The 22,245-nt window shown below is 63.0% G+C and overlaps 2 protein-coding genes across 12 annotated transcripts in view; both read right to left on the reverse strand.

Moving 5' to 3' along the window:
- Window positions 1-1,323: 1,323 nt before the first annotated feature.
- Window positions 1,324-13,980, reverse strand: INPP5E (inositol polyphosphate-5-phosphatase E). Of its 2 annotated transcripts, none has more exons than XM_036095247.2 (11): window positions 13,922-13,980; window positions 11,910-12,941; window positions 7,201-7,324; window positions 5,941-6,038; window positions 5,232-5,356; window positions 5,004-5,123; window positions 4,609-4,716; window positions 3,911-4,072; window positions 3,706-3,821; window positions 3,083-3,219; window positions 1,324-2,799 (listed from the first exon to the last, which is right to left on the reverse strand). In XM_036095247.2, the coding sequence occupies exons 2-11, from the start codon at window positions 12,626-12,628 to the stop codon at window positions 2,667-2,669; spliced, it is 1,842 nt and encodes a 613-aa protein (XP_035951140.2). In that variant the 5' UTR covers window positions 12,629-12,941; window positions 13,922-13,980; the 3' UTR covers window positions 1,324-2,666. The 2 variants fall into 2 exon arrangements, with proteins under 2 accessions (XP_035951140.2, XP_035951141.2); XM_036095248.2 differs by having other exon boundaries at window positions 2,659-2,799; window positions 3,706-3,808.
- A 335-nt stretch (window positions 13,981-14,315) lies between these two features.
- The window catches only part of SEC16A (SEC16 homolog A, endoplasmic reticulum export factor), a 33,849-nt gene continuing 25,919 nt past the window's right edge, over window positions 14,316-22,245 (reverse strand). For 6 of the 10 annotated variants that reach the window (XM_036095260.2, XM_078062035.1, XM_078062034.1 and 3 more), the window contains 9 exons: window positions 20,434-20,514; window positions 20,206-20,262; window positions 19,993-20,104; window positions 19,492-19,629; window positions 19,178-19,272; window positions 18,536-18,610; window positions 18,011-18,070; window positions 17,060-17,137; window positions 14,316-15,966 (listed from right to left, as the gene is read on the reverse strand). In XM_036095260.2, the coding sequence (XP_035951153.2) occupies window positions 15,898-15,966; window positions 17,060-17,137; window positions 18,011-18,070; window positions 18,536-18,610; window positions 19,178-19,272; window positions 19,492-19,629; window positions 19,993-20,104; window positions 20,206-20,262; window positions 20,434-20,514 (765 nt within the window). In that variant the 3' untranslated portion in view covers window positions 14,316-15,897. The remainder of the gene's footprint in view (window positions 15,967-17,059; window positions 17,138-18,010; window positions 18,071-18,535; window positions 18,611-19,177; window positions 19,273-19,491; window positions 19,630-19,992; window positions 20,105-20,205; window positions 20,263-20,433; window positions 20,515-22,245) is intronic. The other 4 variants (XM_078062032.1, XM_078062036.1, XM_078062033.1 and 1 more) reach the window with 3 other exon arrangements.

Here is a 22,245-nt window from a genome sequence, read left to right on the forward strand (position 1 = left end):
TTTTGTCCTTTAATTGTTCTGATTGCGGGCATGTCTGAGCGCACAGGACGGGAGGCGGGGTTCTCAGACTCAGTGGCTAGTGGGGAGAGCAAAGCCGGGAGCGTGCTGGAGGGGAAGGCGCGGTCAGGAGTGCCGCAGGGCCCAGTGACTCTAGCAACGTGGGCTAGCTTTGTTAGCTTTGTGGTTCTCCAACGTGAATGCGTGTAGACTCCCCAGGAGCCCACGTGGGCCACCTCTTGTAGCTGCAGGGCCGCTGCTGTCCCCAGCCCTCGGCAGCTGGGGGGAGAGCCTGCGGCCCAGCCTTGGCCGCGCAGGCAGGAGGGCAGGGCTGTTACGAGGAGATCGACATGTGAATGTTATTTCAGTTATTTAATCGACTTATTCTGCCGGAGCCCATCATCCCGTTTAGGTGCCTTTCTAGCACACGTGCCAATGACTACATTTGCGGAGGGGGGTTTGCGGAGGGGGGGGGGCACAGCGGGGATGCCAGGCCCTCCATGCCCGCTGGGGTGGGGCCTAAGGGAGATGAGCCTGAATTGGAGGGCGGGTGGGCAGCAGTGTGGACTATCTTGTCGTTTCTGTGGTTACCCCAGGGGGAGGGCAGCACCCAAGGGAGGTAGAGGGCAGGAGCTTGGCCGCACTGCAGGCATTCAGTGGGGTGGGGGGTGCGGGGGGGGGCAGAGCTCGGGAAGACATGAGGCCCGGGTGGATGTTGGGGCCAGCCGAAGCGCTGCCCAGACCCAGGGTCTGGAAGCTGGTGCTAACCCGCCTGTCCTGCTTCCCCACTGGCTTCTCCCCCGACCCTGTCATGGCCCCGCCCCTCTGCTCCCCTCAGCATGCAGCCACGCCCCCTCCCCATTCTGGCCCCACGTGGTGCTCAGGGCTGGCTGCCGCAGGCTCAGCAGGTGCCCGGGGGAGGCCTGGCATGAGCAGAGTGCGTGGAGGCAATGAGAGCCGGGTCTTGAAAACCACTCTCATGCTTGTGCTTCTCGATCTTGGTGAAGCTGGTTTTCAGACTGGCCCATATCTGCATTCATCTGAATTTTAACCTTTCTAAGCAAAACCTGTTCATCTCAAACCTCTTGGCTGCTCTTAAGGGAGTGTCCTGACTTGGGACCCGTGACCCCTCGGGTGTGTGTCACGATCCCCACAGACACGAAGCCCCGTCTCAAGCCAGACTCCTCCATGCTGCACCATCGCTTTGTCCTGTTGGTCAGAGATGGTGCCTGGGAAGATGCATAAAAATGCCTCCTCTCCAGGCCCCTTCACTGCAAAAATCTGTAACAGACGTTTTCAGTTCATGATTCAAAACTCAACGGCACATTTCTTTTGAGTAAAATTTTATACAATCAAGTTTCTTGAAGTCCGATGGGGTTGACTGGACCTTCTCATGAACAGACTCTCCCCTCTGTGTCAGAGACCAGGTGTGCCTGGCTCCGTGTTCTGGAAGCTGACACTAATAAAGGGGGTACACACGCCCTGTGGAAGTGACTTCATTTCCTCCACTCAGGTCTGGGGTGTCCCCTTCTCCCTTAAGAGCCCCCCTCTAGCCAGCCCCATGGTCGGGGTGGCAGCCGGGTGCAGAGCAGATGGCCCCGGGGAGCCACGGTGTACCCCGAACTTCCTGCCATTGAACTGGACACCCTTGTTTTCTGAGAACGTCAGGAGAACGGGCTGAGTGTAGCGATGATCTCTTCCTAGGACTCAATCTTTGGCCAGAAAGAGCTTAAGATTTAATATATGGATTTATTTAAAAATATAAATATGGAAAAATAAATAATTTGAAAGACTAGATTGAGTGCCCCTTGGTTTTCCCACATTCAGAGCCTGTCTTTAGAAGCCATCGTGGGCGATCACGCGCTCAGCCCTCGAAGAGAGAAGAGATCCGGAATGTGGTGGGGACACCCTAAGCTTCCCCTGCTTTCTCAGGCCAGGAAGTGCGCTACTTACGTTAATGCCGTTTGAGGCTGGCGTTTGAGGCTGGCCACGTGTATGCAAACAGTCTTAAATCACCAAAACCAGAAGAGGACAAGGAGATGGCTTCATGGCTGGATGGGCCAGGCCAGCCCCCCAAGATCAGAGGCGGCCCTGAGACAGGCCAGGCCTCCTCGTCCCAGCGGGACTGTGTTCCCTCCTCGGAAGTCGGCTGGCTCCGGCCTGACCACCGGGCCTGGGCTTGGTCCTCGTGTGCACCGGTGGGACAGAGACACCCCCCCCCCCCCAGCCGCCTGACCTTGAGCAGCTTACGTCTTTGGTACCGGGCCCGCTGTGCTCAGAGGGGGAAGGGCACCTGCCAGTTTGCACTGGAGGGGCTGCTGGGGGGCCGCGAGCCCTGGCTCTGGGTGAGCAGGCCGCTCCAGGCCCCGCCCCACCCAGACGCTTGCCCCCCGGGACCACGCGTGTGGCCGGCGTGGGGCCTGCCGGGACGTGCTGTAAATGAGCGTGGCTGGCGTCGTTCCGGGCGGGGGCACTGGTGTCTCGGTACTGCTTGGCCGGTCTGCTGGCCTCCCCGTGGGGTTCTGGGTCAGAAAGCGTGTCAGTCTCGAGCAGTGGTTCGTCGGCAGCCCAAAAAGGGGGAGCAGTCCCACGCAGCAACCTCTTCCGTCTTTAGGGGCTTGTGATCAAGTAACCTCCCGGTGGAGGTGCCAGAGGTCCTTGGGCAGACCTCAAGAAACAGTACAAATAGTACTCGAGTGCTGATTCTTCAGCACCTGCTGTCTCTGAATTTCTTTGGAAATCCGTCTTTTAATTCCTATTAAGTACAGTTCTCGGTCAAACTTGCCGGCAGCTAGCGGGATGCTGTGGAGGAAAGGGTGTCAGCCAGGAGGGCCGGCTGTTTCCGCAGCCTCCGGGAGGCCGACTGCTGCCCAGTCCCTGCGGGCCGCTGGGACCCGCCGCGTACCGAGCGTGACCACCGCCGCCCGTGAGCAGAACCCCCTCCGGAGCCCGGGCCAGGCCCGGCCGCATGCGTGTCAGAAAGAGCCGGCCAGCCCTGACCCTCACTTCAGAGCAGGAATCCCGGCCCCCAGCCCCCGGGGCCCCGAGGGCAGGACACGTGAGGACACGTGGCCAGGGTACTGACTTGTCTCTCCCCGGCCTCACTTTCACCCGGAACAGGCCGTACACGGGGCGATGGTCAGACGTCTTGATGCCAGGGCAGGAGGAATACTTGATGGGACAGATGTCACCCTTGTGGCGGCTTCTGTACATGACCCGGTCCTGCAGAGAAGAGCCCACAGACAGGGGCCCGGATGCTGCACGGTTCCGCTGCAGGGCTCGGCGTGCGTGCCTGTCACCTCGGCCGTGCTCGAGCAGAGTCCTCGCGTCAGATCCCCCGCCCTCCCAGAGCCTGTTCCCGGAGCCCCTCCCCCGAGCCCAGTGCACGGACTTGTGTCCGGGCACCCAGTGTGGAGGGGGTGGAGCCAGGGGCTCAACCAGGTGACAGCGCGGGGCGTGTGCCTCGCTGTCCCGGGACCAGCAGACGACCCTCAGAAGGGCCTTTGTCGGGGGGCACTGCCCCCAACCCCAGCAGTCTCGGAGAGGTGCGGTCACTAGCCCGGAGCGGCTCAGGCCCGAGTCTGACCGCACCCACAGGCCCCGCGGCCGCTGCCCTCACGGCCAGCCTCAGTCCTCAGCCCACGGTTCGGCAGCGCGAGCGGACCCAGACCTCGGCCGCAGAGCCGGGCCGGCGCCGGGCGTGCTCACCGTGTAAGAGGGGGTCCTCTGCTTGGAGGTGGTGTCGTAGGAGTCCTTGCCGATGTCGAACTTGTATGATGGAAGGAAGTGGATGTCCGGCTCCTGGAAACCCCTGAAGACGGACCCTGGAACAGTCACAGCCCCACGTCAACCCCGCAGGCTGCGCCTTCTCGGGGGGGGGGGGGGCGGCCACACCTGCTCCCTGAGGCCTCACCTTTCTTCATCTCCTGGGTGAGCTGGTCATGCTGGAGCAGGGCAGACACCTTCTCTCCCAGGTCCTGCTTCAGGATGGCCTCCACGGCCACGCGCCCACCGCTCAGACGGAAGTTGAAGTCTCCAAACCAGAACACCCCATCGAACCGGGTGGTGACATCGGCTGGCCAAAATGGGAAAGCGTGTGAGCCCGGCCCTCCATGCTCACCATGCCTTAGCGACAGGGACTGGTCTGTGTCCGGCCAGAGCCACAGGCGAGGACTCCCCAGGGAAGGGGGCGCAGCCCGTGCGGGGGGTGTGCCCTGCAGCCTCCTGGGTCGACAGTCGGGGTCACGATTCTCTCTCAAACAGCAACAGACATCCGGGGACTCATGGCGCCCCCACGCTCAAGGAGCCCACACTTGCCACGCACGCCGCCTCCGCCAGGGCGCCGTCCCACGGGGGGGGGCTGGGGGCAGGGGGGCGCGGGGGGGAGGATGCAGAGCCGGGCTGGCGAGGCCGGGCTCCTCGTGAAAGCAGCCGCCAAATGCGCTGATAGGGTCACAGCTCGTGAGGAGCCCAGCGCCAGGCCTCAGAGGTTTTATTTCCATTGGCTGGTGACTTTCTAGACTTTTCTAACCTGGATTCTCAAAAGCTCTCAAAGTTTACTTTCACTGAAGTACCCAGAGAAGAAGGCGGCGGCGCGCGGACGGGGCTCACCAGCGTCGGAGCGGAAGGGGCTGGTGTCCGGCACGCTCCGGGGCAGGGCCAGGCCCTGGACGGTTCTGCTATAGTCCAGCAGCCTCTCGCTCACCTTCCCGTCTCCGGCTGCGAGAACAGAGCGTGGGGGGGCCTCTCGAGCGAGGCTTGTGGACACGGGCCACCTGGGTGCTCACCGCCCCCCAGCGGGCTCTACCCCAGCGTCTGCGGCGGCCCGCCCCACCGGGTACTCTCGCCCTGAGCCCCGCGGCCTCCGCCACACCAGCCCCCGCAGCGCCCAGACCGGAGCCGAGCGCTACCGGAGGACACCGTCACGGGGGGCGGGGCCTCTGCCTTCCAGACTCTCCGGGTCTGGGGGACATCGGGGGAGCGGAGTCCCTAGCGCCTGGACTTACAGGTGAAGTGGGACGTGATGAAGAGGAAGGAGGTGCCGAAGAAGGTGAAGCTGACGCCCAGGGCCCCCTTGGTCTTGATGTGAGATACGATGCGCGTGGTCACCGTGGAGCTCTCCACCTCTGCGGGGTGGAGGGGCGAGGCTGACACGGCCGCCCCTGCCCGCCCCGCGCGCGCCCGCTGGGTAGGGGTGCCCAGGGCGCCGGCGCAGAGCAGACTGGCCCGCCTACCTGAGCAGAACCAGATGAGGTCCCTGCGGATGAGCACGGACATGTAGAGCGCCCCGTGGGCCGCTGAGTACAGTGTGACGTAGCGGGGGCCCAGCGTCTCCTGCAGGCGCGTCTCCCACTCCCGCCTGCACAGGGAAGCCAGGACAGCCTGGGAAGGGGGCTGGAACCTCCCAGACCCGCCACCCCTCACCCCGCAGCCCAGACAGCCCCGCCAGCCCCGCCATCGGGCCTCGTCCCGCAGGGAGAGTGGCGGACCGACAAGCAACACGAGGGCCCCTGGGCGGGTTCCAGGCCGGTGCTCTCCCGCTACCCTGGGGGCCTGGAGCCTGGCCCCTTCCCCTCCTGAGGGGTGGGATGCCCGGGTGCTGCCCTCACCCTGCAAACCCCAGGCGTGCTGCCGGGGCGCTGCGGACCTAGGACCCCGCGGAGGGGTCGGGCTTGAGCCAGGGCTCCCGCAGCTCTTCACTGCCGTTCTTAGATCAGCGGTGAGTCAACAAGAAGTGAAGCTCATTTATTCTAAGTTCTCTGAGCCGCCCACAGACCAGGAAGCGGCTCTGGCGGGCAGCCCCGGCCTGCTGCGGCCTCGGCCTCGCCCCACCCGGGGCTCTCGGGCCACAGCAGCTTCAGCCCCGAAGGCCCACCTCAGCGCCGTTGCCAGGGACCGCGGGGCTGACGGGCTGGGCAGACGTGGGGCAGGGGTGCACCCTACCTGTCGGAGCAGCCCTCCTGGACCCCGACGACGTACAGGTCCTGGGCGTAGTCGGCCTCGGCGGGCAGCAGGAGCTCGTCCAGGTTTGGGGGCAGCTCCTGCGAAGAACCGTGTGTAGCGAGAGGCTCCCGCAGGGCCAGCAGCCCCGGCCTCTCCTGCCCCGCGGGGGCCAGCGCCGCCCATGAGACGCGTCCAGGGGAGCCTCAGGTCTGGGCAGGCCGCCCTCCACCCCAGTTGGTCACCGCCACGCCCGCGTCCGTGCCGCGCCCTCGCCACGCGGCCCGTGCCCCCAGGTACACTCCGGGTGGGGGGGGGGTGCTGCCCGGGCCGGGCGCCCCGGTCCCGCGGGCGAGCCTTCCTCCACCCTGTGGCTGCACGTCGTGGCCTCCAAGCCCTCAGGGCCCTGGACGAGAGCGCCGTCCCGTGGACAGGCACGGTGGCGTCCCAGGGACAGTGGTGCCGCCGGCCCGGGCACCTGCCTCCTTCAGCCCAAGGGAGAATCACTTCTGTCTCCTTCCGGGGGCTCTGTCGTCAGGGCCCCTGGTTCCTCAGCCAAACTCTGTGCTGGTGGCGGCCCCGCCTTGTTTCCCCCGCAGCGCCCGTCCCCCAGTGCCAGCCTGGGGCACCACTGTGTGGAGGGATGGGCCTTCTGTGATGTCACCACGACAACCAGAGGCGTGCTAGGCAGTCCACGCCCGGCCCCCAGAAGTCAGAGCACATGCGGGGGACGGAGACTGCCGACCCGGGGACAGTCCTTGCCGCGAGGAGGGAGGCCCAGGGAGAGGTGGCTGAGCTGGAGACAAAGCCACCCGTCCAGGGGGCCCCAGAAGCACAGGCCAGAGATGAGCATGCAGACCTCTGGCCTGTGCGTGGTCAGGACACAAAGCACCGTCTCGGCAGAGCGGCTGGAGGCCTCCGCTGTCACCTCCTCACAGAAGCTGCCGAGTGAACGTAACCCAGGGTGACCCCAAGGTGACAAGGACCAGACCAGGCCGTGCAGTGGGGTGTGGACAGGGGGAGCTTGTGCGTGGGGGCGGGGGCTCTAGGGAAATCTCTCTTCCCTTCAAATCTGCCCTGAGCCTAAAGCTATCCTAAAAACAGACATGCACGTGTAAGAAAACCACGTGTCCGCCCCCAGGCAGTGGGGAGGTGGGTGAGGCAGGGGCTTTCTGGGTGACCCAGGTGCTGGGGAGAGGCCAGGCAGACGGTGTGCGGCGCGGAGGCCCCGGGAGAGAACCCGAGTGGGAGCGGGCGGCTCACCTTCTGGCCCTGCATGTTCCAGGTGGCCACGAAGAGGGCCATGCTGCGGTCTGGGAAGTACCGGGCCAGCTCCTCTGCCCCCATCAGGGCCCCGCTCGCCAGGAGACTCCCCTCCAGGTAGCTCCTGTGGAGAGAGGGCAGCCGGAAGTCAAGGGTCTGAACGGGCAGACCCGGGGGGGGCCAGGTGCGGGGACACACCTGCCGGGCACACCTGCGGCCTCAGACCCCCACAGTTGTGTGGCACCCCAGTTTTCGGGAGGCTCTCCCAGAGCTGGGGTTTCCGGAGCGCCCACGGGATGGCAGGAGGCACAGCACGATGGTCCACTGCCCTCTTGGAAAACCCGCTGGGTTCACAATTCTACAAACACCAGCACGCGTTCAACTTTTCGGTCACCTCCTGAGACCAAGGACTTGAAGGTGACATCTGGGCTCTTGGCCCCGGACAGCAGCAGCCTGGGGCGACGCGCACCCTGGGCCAGGGGCTTGCCTCCACCTCAGCGTGGCCTCGGGAGCCCTGGAAGCTACAGGGGGCACGTCCACCCTCACGACAACCGCCGGTCACACCCCGTTTCAAGAGTTCCGGAGCACGGCGTGCGCACGGTTACAGCCCCCACCGCCCGGCCCCGTCGGCGAGCCCGTGCGGCCACTGAGCTTCATCTGGGGACTGCGGAGTCTGAGTGTCCTGTAATTTTCACGTATCATGAAACAGTAGCACCGTCTTCTCAACCATGAGAAAACCGTCCTCAACCGACGGAACGAACAAAATCGGGCTAAGACTGCGTTTGTGCCCTTGTCCAGCCGGTGGCCTCGAGGCTGCTCTCTCCTGCACAGGTGGACGAGCCCAGCACGTGCACACAGGCCCGGTCACCCATGCTAGGGCACGACACCAGCCTCCCTGTGTCATCTCTCCTCTTGCACGGTGTCCACCTGTGGCCGCCTCAGTCTTTCTCCAACTGTCTGTGGTCCTCCATTTGCTGGGAGCTCTCCTTCCAGAACTTCTTCCAACCCAGCTTGAGATCAGTCAGGATGCTCCTGGAATCAGTACCCAGGCAATGGCCATTCCTGTGTTTGGTCATTTTGTCTCCTAGGTCTTTTAGTGCCATCCATCTGCTGCAGCCATGGACCAACAGTCCCCCCCCTCCAGTGCCATCCATCTGCTGCAGACACTGACCACCCGTCCCCCCCCAGTGCCATCCATCTGCCGCAGACACTGACCACCCGTCCCCCCCAGTGCCATCCATCTGCCGCAGACACTGACCACCCGTCCCCCCCCACCCAGTGCCATCCATCTGCCGCAGACACTGACCACCCGTCCCCCCCCACCCAGTGCCATCCATCTGCCGCAGACACTGACCACCCGTCCCCCCCCACCCAGTGCCATCCATCTGCCGCAGACACTGACCACCCGTCCCCCCCAGTGCCATCCATCTGCCGCAGACACTGACCCCCCGTCCCCCCCCACCCAGTGCCATCCATCTGCTGCAGACACTGACCCCCCGTCCCCCCCCCACCCAGTGCCATCCATCTGCCGCTGACACTGACCACCCGTCCCCCCCAGTGCCATCCATCTGCTGCAGACACTGACCCCCCGTCCCCCCCCACCCAGTGCCATCCATCTGCTGCAGACACTGACCCCCCGTCCCCCCCAGTGCCATCCATCTGCTGCAGACACTGACCCCCCGTCCCCCCCAGTGCCTTCCATCTGCCGCAGACACTGACCCCCCGTCCCCCCCAGTGCCATCCATCTGCCGCACTGACCCCCCATCCCCCCCAGTGCCTTCCATCTGCCGCAGACACTGACCCCCCGTCCCCCCCAGTGCCATCCATCTGCCGCAGACACTGACCCCCCGTCCCCCCCAGTGCCATCCATCTGCTATGGATACTGACCACCCGTCCCCCCCCACCCAGTGCCATCCATCTGCTGCAGACACTGACCCCCCGTCCCCCCCAGTGCCATCCATCTGCTGCAGACACTGACCCCCCGTCCCCCCCAGTGCCATCCATCTGCTGCAGACACTGACCCCCCGTCCCCCCCAGTGCCATCCATCTGCCGCAGACAATGACCCCCCGTCCCCCCCAGTGCCATCCATCTGCCGCAGACACTGACCCCCCGTCCCCCTGCACACCCAGAGGGCGGCTCCATCGTCTCCTGGTCATCTCGGAGGCTGATCAGACCCCATTCCCATGTCCTGGCTGATGTACCCCAATGAGCTCCGTGGGTCCTATCCCTACTCCAGTGACACCAAGATGGGGGCCTGATCAGTCCACAAGAACAGCCCTCATCGTCAGCCATCACCCTGATGGCTGCGTGCAAATGAGGGCTCTTTCGAAGTGCTCTTTCCAGCACCGGGTGGCTGGCTGTTCCTTCTGAGGCCCCCCCCTGTTTCCCAGCAGGCAGGGCTGCCCAGTCCCGTCTGTCAGGGGTAGGCCAAGGGCGCCGTGTGCCAAGACCTGGCAGCCGGGCCCTGCGGTGCAGGAAGACGGGGGGCAGTGGGCTGCAGAGGCGGTGGGCTCCGAACACTGGGGTGGACCACCAGGTGCCGCTGATCGCACCTGGCTTCCGCCCTTCTCCCCACGCCGCGCCCCTCCACGCTGCCCCGCACGCGCCTTCCCCGCCGGCCTCCACCTTCCGGGACGCGGGAGAACCTGTCCCCTGCGGCCGCTCGGCCCGGCCCCGCCACCACGGCTTACCCGGGCTTCATGACGGACGGCTCGTTCGGCAGCGTCCTTGAGAAACCGGCCCCACGTCCGTTAACAGGCACCCCGAGTACTTTCCAAGCCTCTGACGGCTCCCCACCCCGCGCCCCGCACCGTCCACCGCGGGGGGCCGGCCTGAGCACGGGCGTCTCCGCTCTGACCTCAGCCCGCTCCCGCCTGTTTGTGGCCAGTCCGTGAGCTAAGAACCGTTTTCACGCTTACAAACGGTTGGGGGGAGAAAACCAGTGTTTCGTGACGCAGGAAAACGACCTAAAATCCAAACGTCGGCGCCCTGAAACGAAGTGTCGCGGCCCCACAGCGGGGGTCTGCTTCTCCCCGCCCCCCACAGACGTGCGCACGCCCACCAGGGAGACACGGACCCTCCGGCTCTCCTCGGAGGAAGGGTGCTCACGCCCGTCCGGAGCACACCGGGGGGCTGAGACGGGGTCTCCAGGCCGCAGAACTGGGGTGAGGGATCCCCATCAGCCTGCTGTTTGCTGCTTGTCTGAAAACAGTGAATCGAGGACCCGATTCTGAGACGAGATTCCCGTCTTCTGGAACGAGCGGTGTGCGTGCGTCCCACGCCGCTCCTGTGGGGGTGACACTGCCGGGACACGAAGCCTCGCCGGCTTCCGGAAACCCTAGCGGAGGAACCGGTTCTGTCCGGCACGGCTGGGCTCGCCACCAGCTTCCTCTGCCGCCTGACCCTCAGAACCCGCGCAGGCGACCCTCAGTGGCCACGGGAGCTTTGCAGCGTGGTTAGTTAAGGATGGCAGTGTGGGAGCGTCCCAGATGGAGGGTGGGCGCTAGATGCAACGAGCAGCGCCCCTGTGAGAGGAGAGACGGGTGAGGGCACAGGCCGGAGGGGCACCGGGGCCACCGGGAGCTGGAAGAGCAGGAAGGACCCTCCCCTGGAGCCTCCGGAAGGAGCGCAGCCCTGCGACACCGGGATTTCTGACTTGAGGTCTCCACAACTGGGAGAGAACACGGTCCTTTTGTTTCAGGACTTCTGGTTTGGGGCCATGGGTCACGGACACCAGCGCAGCGACCATCCCACCATCTGCTGGCTCCGTGTCCAGCTGGGCTGGTGCTGGCCTAGTGTGGACTGGAGAGGGCAGCAGGTGGAGCGGTGGTGAGGAGTTTGGTGAGGGAAGTGAGGCCAGGGCCTCACCTGGGGCCTTGGGTGCCATGCTGGGGAGTGGGTGGTGCGGGGACCCCCAAGTCAGGGCCTGTATGTGCTTCAAACAACCCGCCGAAGCCTGGTAGGGAGCAGGGGCCTGGGCCAAGTGGCAGGAGAGTGGCAGCGGGGGCACTGCAGTGTGAGCCCCACGACTGAGGTCCCCGGGGAAGAGCAGACTTGGACAGGCTGGGCTCGGAAGTATCTGGGACCCCCGGTCTGCTGGCTGGAGCCAGGAGCACGCGCAGGAGTCCCGAGCGAAGGAGAGGCGTCGGGGCGGAAGCGCCTGGCTAGGTTCTTTGGAAGCTATAAAAAAGTCAGAACGCATTCGCTGCTGAAGTCCCGTAAAGACTGGAAACCAAGCGTCCTCTGCGGTTGTGGGGCCAAGTGGGAGCTGACGGATGCGGGGCGCTCAGCAAACAGTCCGAGCCTCAGAGAAATCGCGACACTCCCGCGTCGGACTGGGGGAGTGACAGCCCCGCTCAAGGCTACATGGCGGGGCCCTGCGGCCGCACAGACAGCAACGCGGACACCCACACGGACCCAGGAAGCTGTCCCGACGCTCAGAACCAGAGAGAGCCAACGAGGCACGGCGTTGTGTGCAGAAGGTCATGGATGCCTCTGAACCATGTTTCACAGGCATGCGTGCCCTGAGTGCTGCTGAAACACGGAGGGAAAGTTCTGGAAGGGGTGTCCCTCTGGGAAGGAGTAGCCTCCGCATCACACCGCACACAGTTTTACGAGAAAACCTTCACGTGCTTCTCGAGGAGGGTGCCCGCGAACGCTCAAACAACCCACAGAGGATGCGCCCCCCCCGGCCCCCCGGAGGCCCTACCTGCTCCGGACGTCCTTGGCGCGGATGGGCGCCAGGAGGCTGAAGGAGGACTTGGCATCGCAGGCCAGGGGGCTTGGGGGCCGGCCGGGGCCCAGGCTGCTGTGGGCCCGGAACAGTCTGCTCTGCAGGCGGGGCTTGCAGTCGGTCTGAACCAAGTCCACCCTGTCTGCTGACCGCAGGGAACTGGAGGCCACCTTCTGGCCCACAGCCGGCAGCCTGCTGGGGCTCCCAGCCAAGGCCCCGTCCCGGTGCAGGAGGTCCAGGGAAGTGCCGATCATTCCGGAGAGACAGTGACCCCACGAGGAGGGGCTCCCTCCGGCGCTGCCCTGGGCCCTGCGGGATGTGGGGATTTCCTGCAAGGAGGTGCTCAGGCAGGGTGGGGAGTCAGTGTGGGTGGGGGGCCTGGAGACCTCGTCCTGCAAGGAGCCCCTAGAGGGGCTGGCCCCACCGCGCGCGGCCAGGTCCTCCTGGCTGGTTCGGAAACGCCGCCTCCTCCATGCCTTCTCGTCCAGTGACAGAGCTCGCTCCAGCCGGGGCCTCGTCGGCGGCTTTGGGGTAAAGGGTGTGGCCTTGGCTTGTGGGTCCTCATTGCTGATTTGTGCTGGAAGGTTCAGAGGGAGCACTGGGCTCTTCTCAGGGCCCTGACCGTTGTTGGTAGGCGGGGACCCTGGGTGGGCTTCGAGGTCTCTGCCCGTGTTTGGAAGCTGTCCCTTGAGCATTCTGTCTTCAGGCTGCAGAGGCTGCGGGGGAGATGCCTCTGAACGGCCCGGGCCCGCTAACGTGGACAGCCCAGAGGCCAGAGCACAGGTGCTGGCAGCCCAGCCCCCCGGCCCCGGGAGGCCCCCGGAGACAAGTCCCGCTGGGCGCTGCCGGTGAAGCCCGGGGTCAGGGATGCGCGGTCAGACGTCGGCGGGCAGCCACTGAGGAGAGAAGGCGCAGGGGCTCCGCCTCAGGCCCGGGGCCGGCCGGTAGGGGCAGGGCACGTTGCTGCATGGCTGGGAGCCCTGGAGTCCCGCTGTCTCCCACAGGAACCTACAGGAAAACCGAGCTATTGGCCTCGCACAGCATGGCCCCCATGCCAGGTGAGTGCTCCCACGGGACCGCTGCGGTTCAGGGTGACAGAGGGACAGGCCAGCAGTAGTCTAGCAAGAACACACATTGAGACGTTCGCCCGTTGCCTCCTCCCGGGAGGTGGGTGCAAGCTGGCACCTCTCAGGATGGGAAGCCACCACGCCGACCGGCCTGCCCCTCCGTGGGGCACTAGGGGTGACCAGGGGAGAACCACAACCCCAAGGTCAAGGCCAGTGCGTGCAGCCTCCATGGGGGAGGGGGGTCCCTGCGCCCTCACTCAGCTGCGCGCCCACCCCCATCGCTCCTCCCGCAGACCCCGCCCCAAGAGAGGTCCCCTCTGCAGGCTGGAGGCCACGCCGCCGCCAAAGGCCCAGGCTCAGAACCTGGGAGCCGGTGAGGCCGCCGCGGGGTCCCCAGGGCAACGACCGCCGCGCAGGCGGACCCCGCCCCCGGCCCCTGTCCCCGCCCCCATCCAGGGGTGACCACCCCACGCCCTGGACCCGCGCGCCCGCCCCATCCAGGGTCGCCCCGCGCTCCGGACTCGCGCCCCCGCCCAGGGGTCACTCCGTGCGATACGCGTCCCCGCCCCGCCGAGGGGTCACCCTGCGCCCCGGATCCGCATCCCCGCCTAGGAGTCACCCTGAGCTCCGAACTCGCGCCCCCGCCCCCGTTCAGGGGTCACTCCGCGCGCCGGATACGCGTCCCCGCCCCCGCCCAGAGTCGCCCGGCGCCCTGGACCCGCGCCCCCGCCCCGCCCAGGAGCCACCCTGCGCCCTGGATACGAGTCCCCTCCCCTGCAGAGGGTCGCCCCGCGCCCTGGATCCGCGCCCCCGCCCCGCCCAGGAGTCACCCCGCGCTTCGGGCCCTCGCCCCGCATCCCCGCCCAGGGGTCACCCCGCGCCCCGGACCCGCACCCCTGCCCGGGGTCGCCCTGCGCCCACCTCTCTGCGCCGCCCGCTCTCCGGCCCCGCGGGCCCGGCCGCCGCTCCCCGGCAACGGGCGTCTGGGGAATCCCGGGCTTGGTCCCCGCAGCGGCCCCTGGCGGCCGGAGGACCCAGCGCGCCCGCGAGCGCGGAGGACGCCCCTCCCCCACGCTGCGGCTTCCCAGGCTCCAGGGGTGGGTGGGCACACTGGGCCGGGCCTGCCCAAGGGACGCACCTCACTTGCTGCCAAGGCGGGGGGTGGGTGTGAGGGTGGGTGTGGGTGGGGGTTCCCCAGCACACCCACCCGCACCCTGCGGAGAAGCCCCTCCTGCCCGCACCCGCAGGCAGGGACCTTGTCCCCCCCCACCACCACCCTTGGTGACCCACAGACAAAAGGAAACAGACGACGCGCTTGCGAGCGCAAAATACTTTATTTACCAATTTGCAGTGTAACAATTTGCATCTAGGAAAAATAGCAGCTCCCGCCTGGCCTGGGAGGGAGCTTCTTGAATCAAAAGTTGCTGGCAGCGGGCGCAGGCCAGGTGGGGGGAGCGGGGGGGCCAGGGGGGTCTGGGGTCCCAGGACCCCACTGAGGGTGGACCAAGGGACACAGGAGGCTGCTGCCCGGTCAACCAGCCCCGGCCTCTCTCAAAGTGACAGGAGCAAATGCACCCAGACGTGCACGTGGGTGACGCCACGGGAAAGGCTCCCGTGGCCCTTCCTGGATGACCCAGGGCCCCCGGGAAGCGGGAGGCCTGCGCGAATTCCACAGTTATACCATTTCTGCCTTAGATTTAAAATACCAAGCAAACTATGTTCCCCAGCAGAACCTACGGAAATTATTTTCTAATGATTCTTATAAATATTTAAATCTTTTCTGCAGTTTCTTCAGAGCTAACAAGAATGTGAATAATTTTCAGAACAGTCGATGAAGCCGTAAAGCTTGGAGTCCAGGGGGAGGGCTCTCCCTCTGTGGTTTCAGGTGGCTGGCGGTCGGCACACGACCTGCGGAAGATCTGGCGTGGGAAAACGGAGGCAGAGCCTCGGACTCGGAGCACGTGCCAACGAAGTCATCTCCGCCCTCTCTTCAAGATGCCACCAACCCGAGAGGACGTTAACCAGGCGAGAGAAAGCAAGGCAAGTGGATGGCGCCGTGAAGAGCAGTCACGACCGAGCACAGGGTCGATGATCACACGAAGGTCGTGGCAGCCCCTCACAGTTCTCTGACGAGGAGTCTGATCAGGCTACGCACGGACTGAAAACCCCCAATGCAATCTGTTACAGTGACAGTTTTAGTACTGGTGGATTCACGGGGACCAGTCCCGTGTGGGACGCAGCTGTCGGAGGCAGGGCCGCCCCTCGCAGACGGGCAAAGCCAGGCCCCTGGGTTGCGTGGGACATGAAGAAGCAGCTGGAAACGTCTTTGCTACCGGACAGAGATGCACTTCAGTGACTCGGGCCTCTCTCAAAAGCTCACCGAATTCTTGCTAAACCGAGTCCACAGTTCCTTGAGGACTTTGATGCAGAAAGGACCCCCAGGGCTGCCAGGCAGGCGGTGGGGCCTCTCCTGGGCCCAAGGCTCGCTCTTCACTCAGTGTTTTCAAAGAACCCTTGGGGGCTGGGAAATAAAGCACGGTTAGGTTTGCAGAGACACCTGGGTTCCTCAAGAGCAAAGTCTTTCCTGCAGCAAAGATGCCTCCAGCCTCGCCCAGCACAACGCTCTCCACAACTGAGACTGTTTTACCCTTAGATCACTGTTAGGTGAACGAAGGAGCCAAGAGCCCCCCGTTTCGGGCGGCCTCACACAGGAGCTGTGTACCCGAGCCTGGCCTTCACAGACGGTGGCGGTGGAGGAAGAACAGGTACAGTCACGGTGGAATCACTCCTATGCCCATTCGGGAACACAGGGACGCTGTAGGCGATCTGTTGGAGTTCTTGGGGGAGCATAATAATGATTTCAGGGTTCCAGATGCTACTCCAGGACGGGAACTCTTCTAGCTCAACGCTGGGTATTTTCTCTGGCCAATCCTCCCCATCCTTGAGCATCCCGAGGGGGCCGAGGCCTAGGAAGACAAGGAAGAGCGCTGACCTCCACGCGCCCAGCCTCCGAGGCCGGCAGCATCCCGGGAACACCCGCGAGGCTCGTGTGTGCGGGACCGTCTACACCGACCCACAGGCAGCCCCTGGTAATTGACCCGGTGGGGACCAAACCGGGCGGTCTCTTTAAAGGTGTCTGCGGTTTATGGGGCGCCTAGGTGACTCAGTCGGTTAAGAGGCTGCCTTCGGTTCAGGTCATGATCCCAGGGTCCTGGGATCGAGCCCCGCATCAGGCTCCCTGCTCAGCAGAGGGCCTGCTTCTCCCTCTCCCTCTGCCTGCCGCTCTGCCTACTTGTGCTGTCAAATAAATAAATTTAAAAAAAAATCTTTAATAAAAAAAAAATTTATAAAAAAAGGGGTCTGCGGTTTTGTCAGGTGGTAGGAGGGGAGGCCAATGCTGGCGGCTGCCCCAGAACCTGTAGGCAGCACACAGGCATTTACCTCTGCCCCCTTGCAAATCCTAGCGAGAATGAACTCAAAGAATTCATGTAAAGCACAGGCTACAAGATGGAGGTAACAGGACAGAAAAAAAAACACATCTTGGAGCAGAAAAGCAGATGCGCGGCGGCCAGGTTGTAACTTGAGTGGGACGTGGTAGCCCTGAGGTTGGGGTGGCGAGGCGCCGAGTGCCGGGTGCAGAGCGAGCAGGTCCGGCCATCCCAGGTAGTGCGGGCAGGGGCCGCACCAGGACACCTGAGCTCAGGTGAGAGTTTACATCCTTAATGCCAGGACGACCCCTCGCCCCTCCTCGGCTCTCCCCAAACTGGCAGCCAGTCTGTATACTACGGGCAAGAAGTGGGAATGGAAGAGAGAGAAGGCAGAGGGAGAGAACTACAAGGGAACATTCAAGAACATTCCCCAACTGCAAGACATGGGCTGGCAGGGGAAGGGCGGCCAAGGCCAGCACGTGGGAGTCAGACCCAGACCCACGGCGCAGTGTGTCAGCAGGAAAGTGGAGGAGCCCCCGCTCGGCCAGGAGCAGGGGAGGGGCAGACGAGGGAGAAGGGGCAGCGGGCGCAGTGGGTCGGGGCACAGGCTGGGGGACAGGAGGGCACTGACCTGTGCGAACTGAGCAGGGCTGTAGAAGGGCACGGCTGCTCCGGGAGCGGCCCCTGCAGGGAGGTGATCACTGGGAGCCTGAGAAACACAGAGAGCCCGTGTCAACAGAGTGCCGTGACAGCAGTTTGCTCCCTTTGTGAACACAGACACTACTCCTGGGGGACCGTTTACAGTGCTCTAAGTAAGCCACTGAAGCAGGTCGAAGACACTTCTCGCAACACTGGATTTAATTACGTCAAGGTTCACGGGAAAATGGTAAGACGTAAAGCAGCATGCAGAGAAAAATGCCTTAAAACCAGAACATGCAGGAACGAGGAGTGCACGGCACCAAGACGTCCCATTAGCGTCGACTTTAAGCAGTTAGTAAACATTTTTGATTACTTCAGACCTCCGGTATCCAGCTATCAAATCCAGTGTTTTAGTATGCAAATAAAAAGGTCACGTGAAGCCTTCTATTGAGCCAATGGAAACGCGTTGTTCCACGATACACAGAAAAGATGAGGCATTCCTTTATCTCCCGCCCAGACTGGCCGAAGGACAGCTTCCCGCCGCCCTCGGCCTGGCCTACGAGACGCTGTCTCGCGCTCGGTCAGAGAACAGAAGTCCCTCCTGCCCCCGGCGGGCTTCTGAGACCCACTCACACACGGCGAGCCTACGCCGGAGGCCGGCCATGAGGAAAAACCAATCCAGAAAAAACACAATTACAAGACTGCAGTCATTCACTAGGAACATTTTGGGGTCCACATGCTCGTCAGTGCATCTGGACGGCTCCTGACCCCCCGAGGGCCCTGGGAGAAAGGAACACTGCATCGTCTGGCGTGCGGCGGACGGGGAGGCAGTGGGGCGCGTTAGCAACAAGGGCACGGCGGCCGCCAGCACAGCGCGCTCAGAGGGAACACACAGGCGACCCAGTTCAACTCGTGTTCAGTGAGAACCGCCAGCCACAGGTACCTGATAAAAATGCTGGCTTACTTCACGTGATAATGAACTCATTGAACTACAGCGTGAAAGCTACAAAACAGCAAGAACACACACAAAACACAGACAAATAAAAAATCAACATGCATGTTGCTGCTCCAAGCAGTCAGTTTAACCCCAGAGAGCTTCATGACGCCATTAGAATCAGTACAGTCCAAATGGGAGAAAAGCCAGAGTTAGCTTAAAACGCCTACTTTCGGGGACAGTTTTTATGAAGAAAGCGCCACGAGCTGGGGGCCTTGGGCGGCCCTGCCGTGTGAGCGGAGCCTGGGGCGTGTGCTCCAGCCCTGCTCGACGTGGGGCCCCCGGGCGACTCTGCACAGACCAGGGGGGCTGTCTGCTGTGCGGACACACCCCGCAGGCTCTAAGAAGCTGCTAAACCGCCTTTTCCGACTCGTCAACATTCGCTTTTAGAAGAAGAAGCCACTTGGACCATACCCACGAGTGAGGTGCCGGGCCCGGCTTCGGGGAAGGCCCTCTCCTACGGGAGCGCCTTACCTCTCCTCCCTGGGAGCCGTCCTCACGGGTGGGTGGGAGCTCAGGGCCGGGGAGCGACGCCGCGGAGCCGAACGCCTATCAGAGGAAGAAGACATGCAGTCCTCCTCACTGGGCAGGACGACGCGGCCCCCCCCGGCCCCGGCGCCGAGGCGCTCCGCTCCGTGTAAAGCATCCCTCTGAGCAGCTGCAGGGCCCACGGGCTCCACCGCGGACGGACGGCCCATCTCTAGGGAACACGGACCCTGGGCCCCGCGATGGCATTATCACCCCATCTTCGAGCAGGAAACAGGCTTTGAGGAGTTACGTAACCCCTCACGTGTTAAGCAGCTCATTAAACGGGGAACCAGGCTTGCAATCCACTATGTCCACCTCAGACACCAGACTCTGAATGATCCTATTTCACGTGCAAGTTCCCAAAATTAAAAAACACCTCTTTACGACTATGATTTCAGTAACCACGTGCACGTGGCTATACTCTGCTTCTCTTGAGGACCTTCGTTCAGGGGAAAGAGACTTCCGACAGACACAGACTCTGCCCCTGGGTGCACAGCGGGCCTGATGCAAAGGTCAGGGCCAACTTTCCTGGGCGGGGTGCGGGGCAAACCCTCACCGCCCTCCTGCCTGTCCTGTGGCCCTGCTCACCTGGGGCTCCGAGGCCGGCTCTAGGTTGGCCGGACCCCCTGCAGGCGCCTGCCCTTCCCTGCTGGCCCCCTCTGCAGGTGGGGCTTCCTCTGCGTCTGTGAAGGGGACAGTGCGGGAAGCTGTCATTCCATCCAAAACACTGCTGGCCTTACATTTCCCACAGTCCCACTCGTGCGGGATAGGGAAAGAAGCCCGTGAACGAGCAGATGAACCCAGGCTCCCTGCACATCGGCCGGGTCACTCTTCTTACGGGAGATAAAAGCCAGAGGCTCTCAGAAAAGAGGTCAGAGGTCAGAAGGTCCCGTGGTGCCTACCTGGGTTTGGTCCAAACAAGTGAGCAGGAATCGGGAGCGGGGCAAGGGGAGCAAAAAACTCAGCAGGAGCAAGAGCTGGTTCACTCCGCTGGGGCCCCCCCGGGTTTAAAACATCCACGTAGCGTGCTCTGGCTCCAGCTGGGCCGGGAGAAGCAGCAGATTCAGGTCAGCGCACCACATGACTCCGCTCCCCGGGGGCCCCCCTTCCCCGAGCAGGAAGAGCATGCGGGGACGCGGCTTTCCCCACAGCACAGCCCGGCTGCCACCCGGGGGAGGTGCCCGTCCCGCACTTCAAAGCTACCAGCTTGGGGGCTGCTGAGCAGGGCTCTCACGCTCCAGAGAAGGGGAGCTCTCCCTGCGGACTCGCCCCGGAAAACCAGGATGCCCTCTGCAGACAGACAGGCCTCCATCTGAACTATACTTACGGTCCCTAAGCTCTGGTATCTCTGGAGAACAGGCAAGTTCTCAAACCAACTCTGATCTCCACCTTGACTTTGTTACCTGCTTTCCTAGAAAACATGTTCACAGAGGCCCTCGGGGGCCCTCCAGGACCGGGGGGCGCAGCGAGCGGAGCCTTGGGGAGCGAGGTTGGTGGTGGGGGCGGAGCCTTCTTCTGCGGAGGGAAAGCGGCTCAGAGACCCTCCTGCGGATCCGAAGCCGCCGAGACGGCACGGGGAGCCGGGGCCCAGTGAAGCGCGAGGAATTCTGACTTACCTCCTCCTCTGGCTCATTTACATCCACCCATCGGTTCTTCTTTTCATCCCAGACGATCTGCCACGATTGTGAAAAGTAACAGAAGACGTCAGGAGGCAGAGCTGAGCAGAAGCAGCACCTGCTTCCTCCCGACACGGCGGCCTCCGGGAGACGAGACCCCGGCCTGCTCGGCGACCACCGTGCGCAGGAGCCTGCACGTTCCTCAGGGCCGCCCTCCACGACACTCACCGATTTGTTCTTGTCGTCTGGCAAATAAGCTTCTGTCCTTTTTTTCCCAGGAAGCCAACGAGAGAACCAGGATTCACTACTCTAAATGCAAAAACCATCAGAACCACCTTGAGGACACGGTGCTGGGTGAGCTGAGCCCGGCACAGAAAGACAAACCCTGAGGATCCACTCCCGGAGGCCCCAGAGGAGTCGGACCCACAGACGCGGGAGCGGGAGGGGTGGCGTGCAACGGGGACCGAGGTCCCGTCTGAGAAGACAAGTCCTGGAGAAGGGCGGAGAGGGCGGCTACACTGCAGCGTGCGCCTAACGCCGCAGAACCGTGCCCTTAAAAATGGTTAAAATGCTAAGTTTTATGTGTATTTTACCACAATTAAAACATCTGAACAGTGTGCCTTTTGGAGCTTTTCCTGTCTAAATGCCAACAAATGGCAGCCTCTGGCGTTCTCCCGGACTGAGCAGTGGCCAACAGACTGGGAATGTCCCTGTGGGCCCCCCTCAAACACAGTCCCCCGCCCCGTGTCCTATAATGGGAGAAGTTAGGTGTCAGGGGCGCTTACTCCAATCCCTGCAGGCCGCACTTCAACTAAAACACAGACCAACGAGGAAGCAGCGGGTGCGTGTGCTCTCAAACCCCCCACCCTGAGCTCCGCAGCGGAGGGCGGCACGGGTGTGCACGCTCACGACTGGTCAGCGTGTCATAGTCCGGCTCAGGCTCACGCACACTCTGAATAAAATTTGTGTTTCCTTACGATGCTAATCATTAAGGGGCACCTGGGTGTCTCAGTCGCTTAAGTGTCCGACTCTTGGTTTCGGCTCAGGTTGTGATCTCAGGGTCATGGGATCGAGCCCCACATTGGGCTCTGTGGGGAATCTGCTTGGGTGTCCCTTTCCCTCTGCGCTCCTCCCCCACCCCATGCTTGCTCTCTCTCTCTAAAACGAATGAATAATTCTTTAAAAAAGAAAAGACGCGGGGCGCCTGGGTGGCTCAGTCGTTAAGCGTCTGCCTTCAGCTCAGGTCCATGATCCCAGGGTCCTGGGATCGAGCCTGGTGTAGGGCTCTCTGCTCGGCGGGAAGCCTGCTTCTCCCTCTCCTGCTCCCCCTGCTTGTGCTCTCTCTCTCACACTCTCTCTCTCCCTCTGTCAAATAAATGAAATCTTAAAAAAAGACACTAATGGTTAAATAAAATTCGATACGCTGAACTATATGAAAATTAAGAACATGTCCTGCATAAACTAACGTTAAGAGAGTAAAAAGGCAGTCCGCAGACTGGGGGAAGAAGACACTGTGAAGCCCACATTTCACAGAGGACGTGTGGCACAACTTTCAAGTGGGAGAAGACGCAAGCCAGCAGCGCACGGGAAAACACACAGGTGGTAACAGGTACGTGAGGAAGGTGCTCGGCGCACTAGCTTGTGAAGCAAAGCGACACCAGGAAGGGCCACGAACCCCCGCCGAGAGGCTGCCGTGGAGAGGCCCGAGCCTGTGTGTGTGGGGACAAGGACCTCCAGGCCAGTGACAAGGAATGACTGCGCCTCTCTGGCTCTGCTGGGGGAAGGTCACCTGGCACAACCCCCCAGGAAAACTGCCTGGTGGCACCTTCCCACACTGGACACACAGCTGTCCTGGGCCCTAGGCACGCCCCACAAGAAACAAGTGCTTTCACCAACAAAAGACAGAGAAGAACGCGCATATGGCTCTTACAGGACAACCCCAAACTGAAAAAAAGGCCAATGTCCACTACTGAGAAAAAAAAGATAAGTAAAATTGTAGCATCTGCATACGACAGATACTATGACCCAATGGTTTTTAAA

The sequence above is a fragment of the Halichoerus grypus genome, chromosome 14, assembly GCF_964656455.1.
Source record: "Halichoerus grypus chromosome 14, mHalGry1.hap1.1, whole genome shotgun sequence".
In the NCBI taxonomy this organism is placed as follows: Eukaryota; Metazoa; Chordata; class Mammalia; order Carnivora; family Phocidae; genus Halichoerus; species Halichoerus grypus.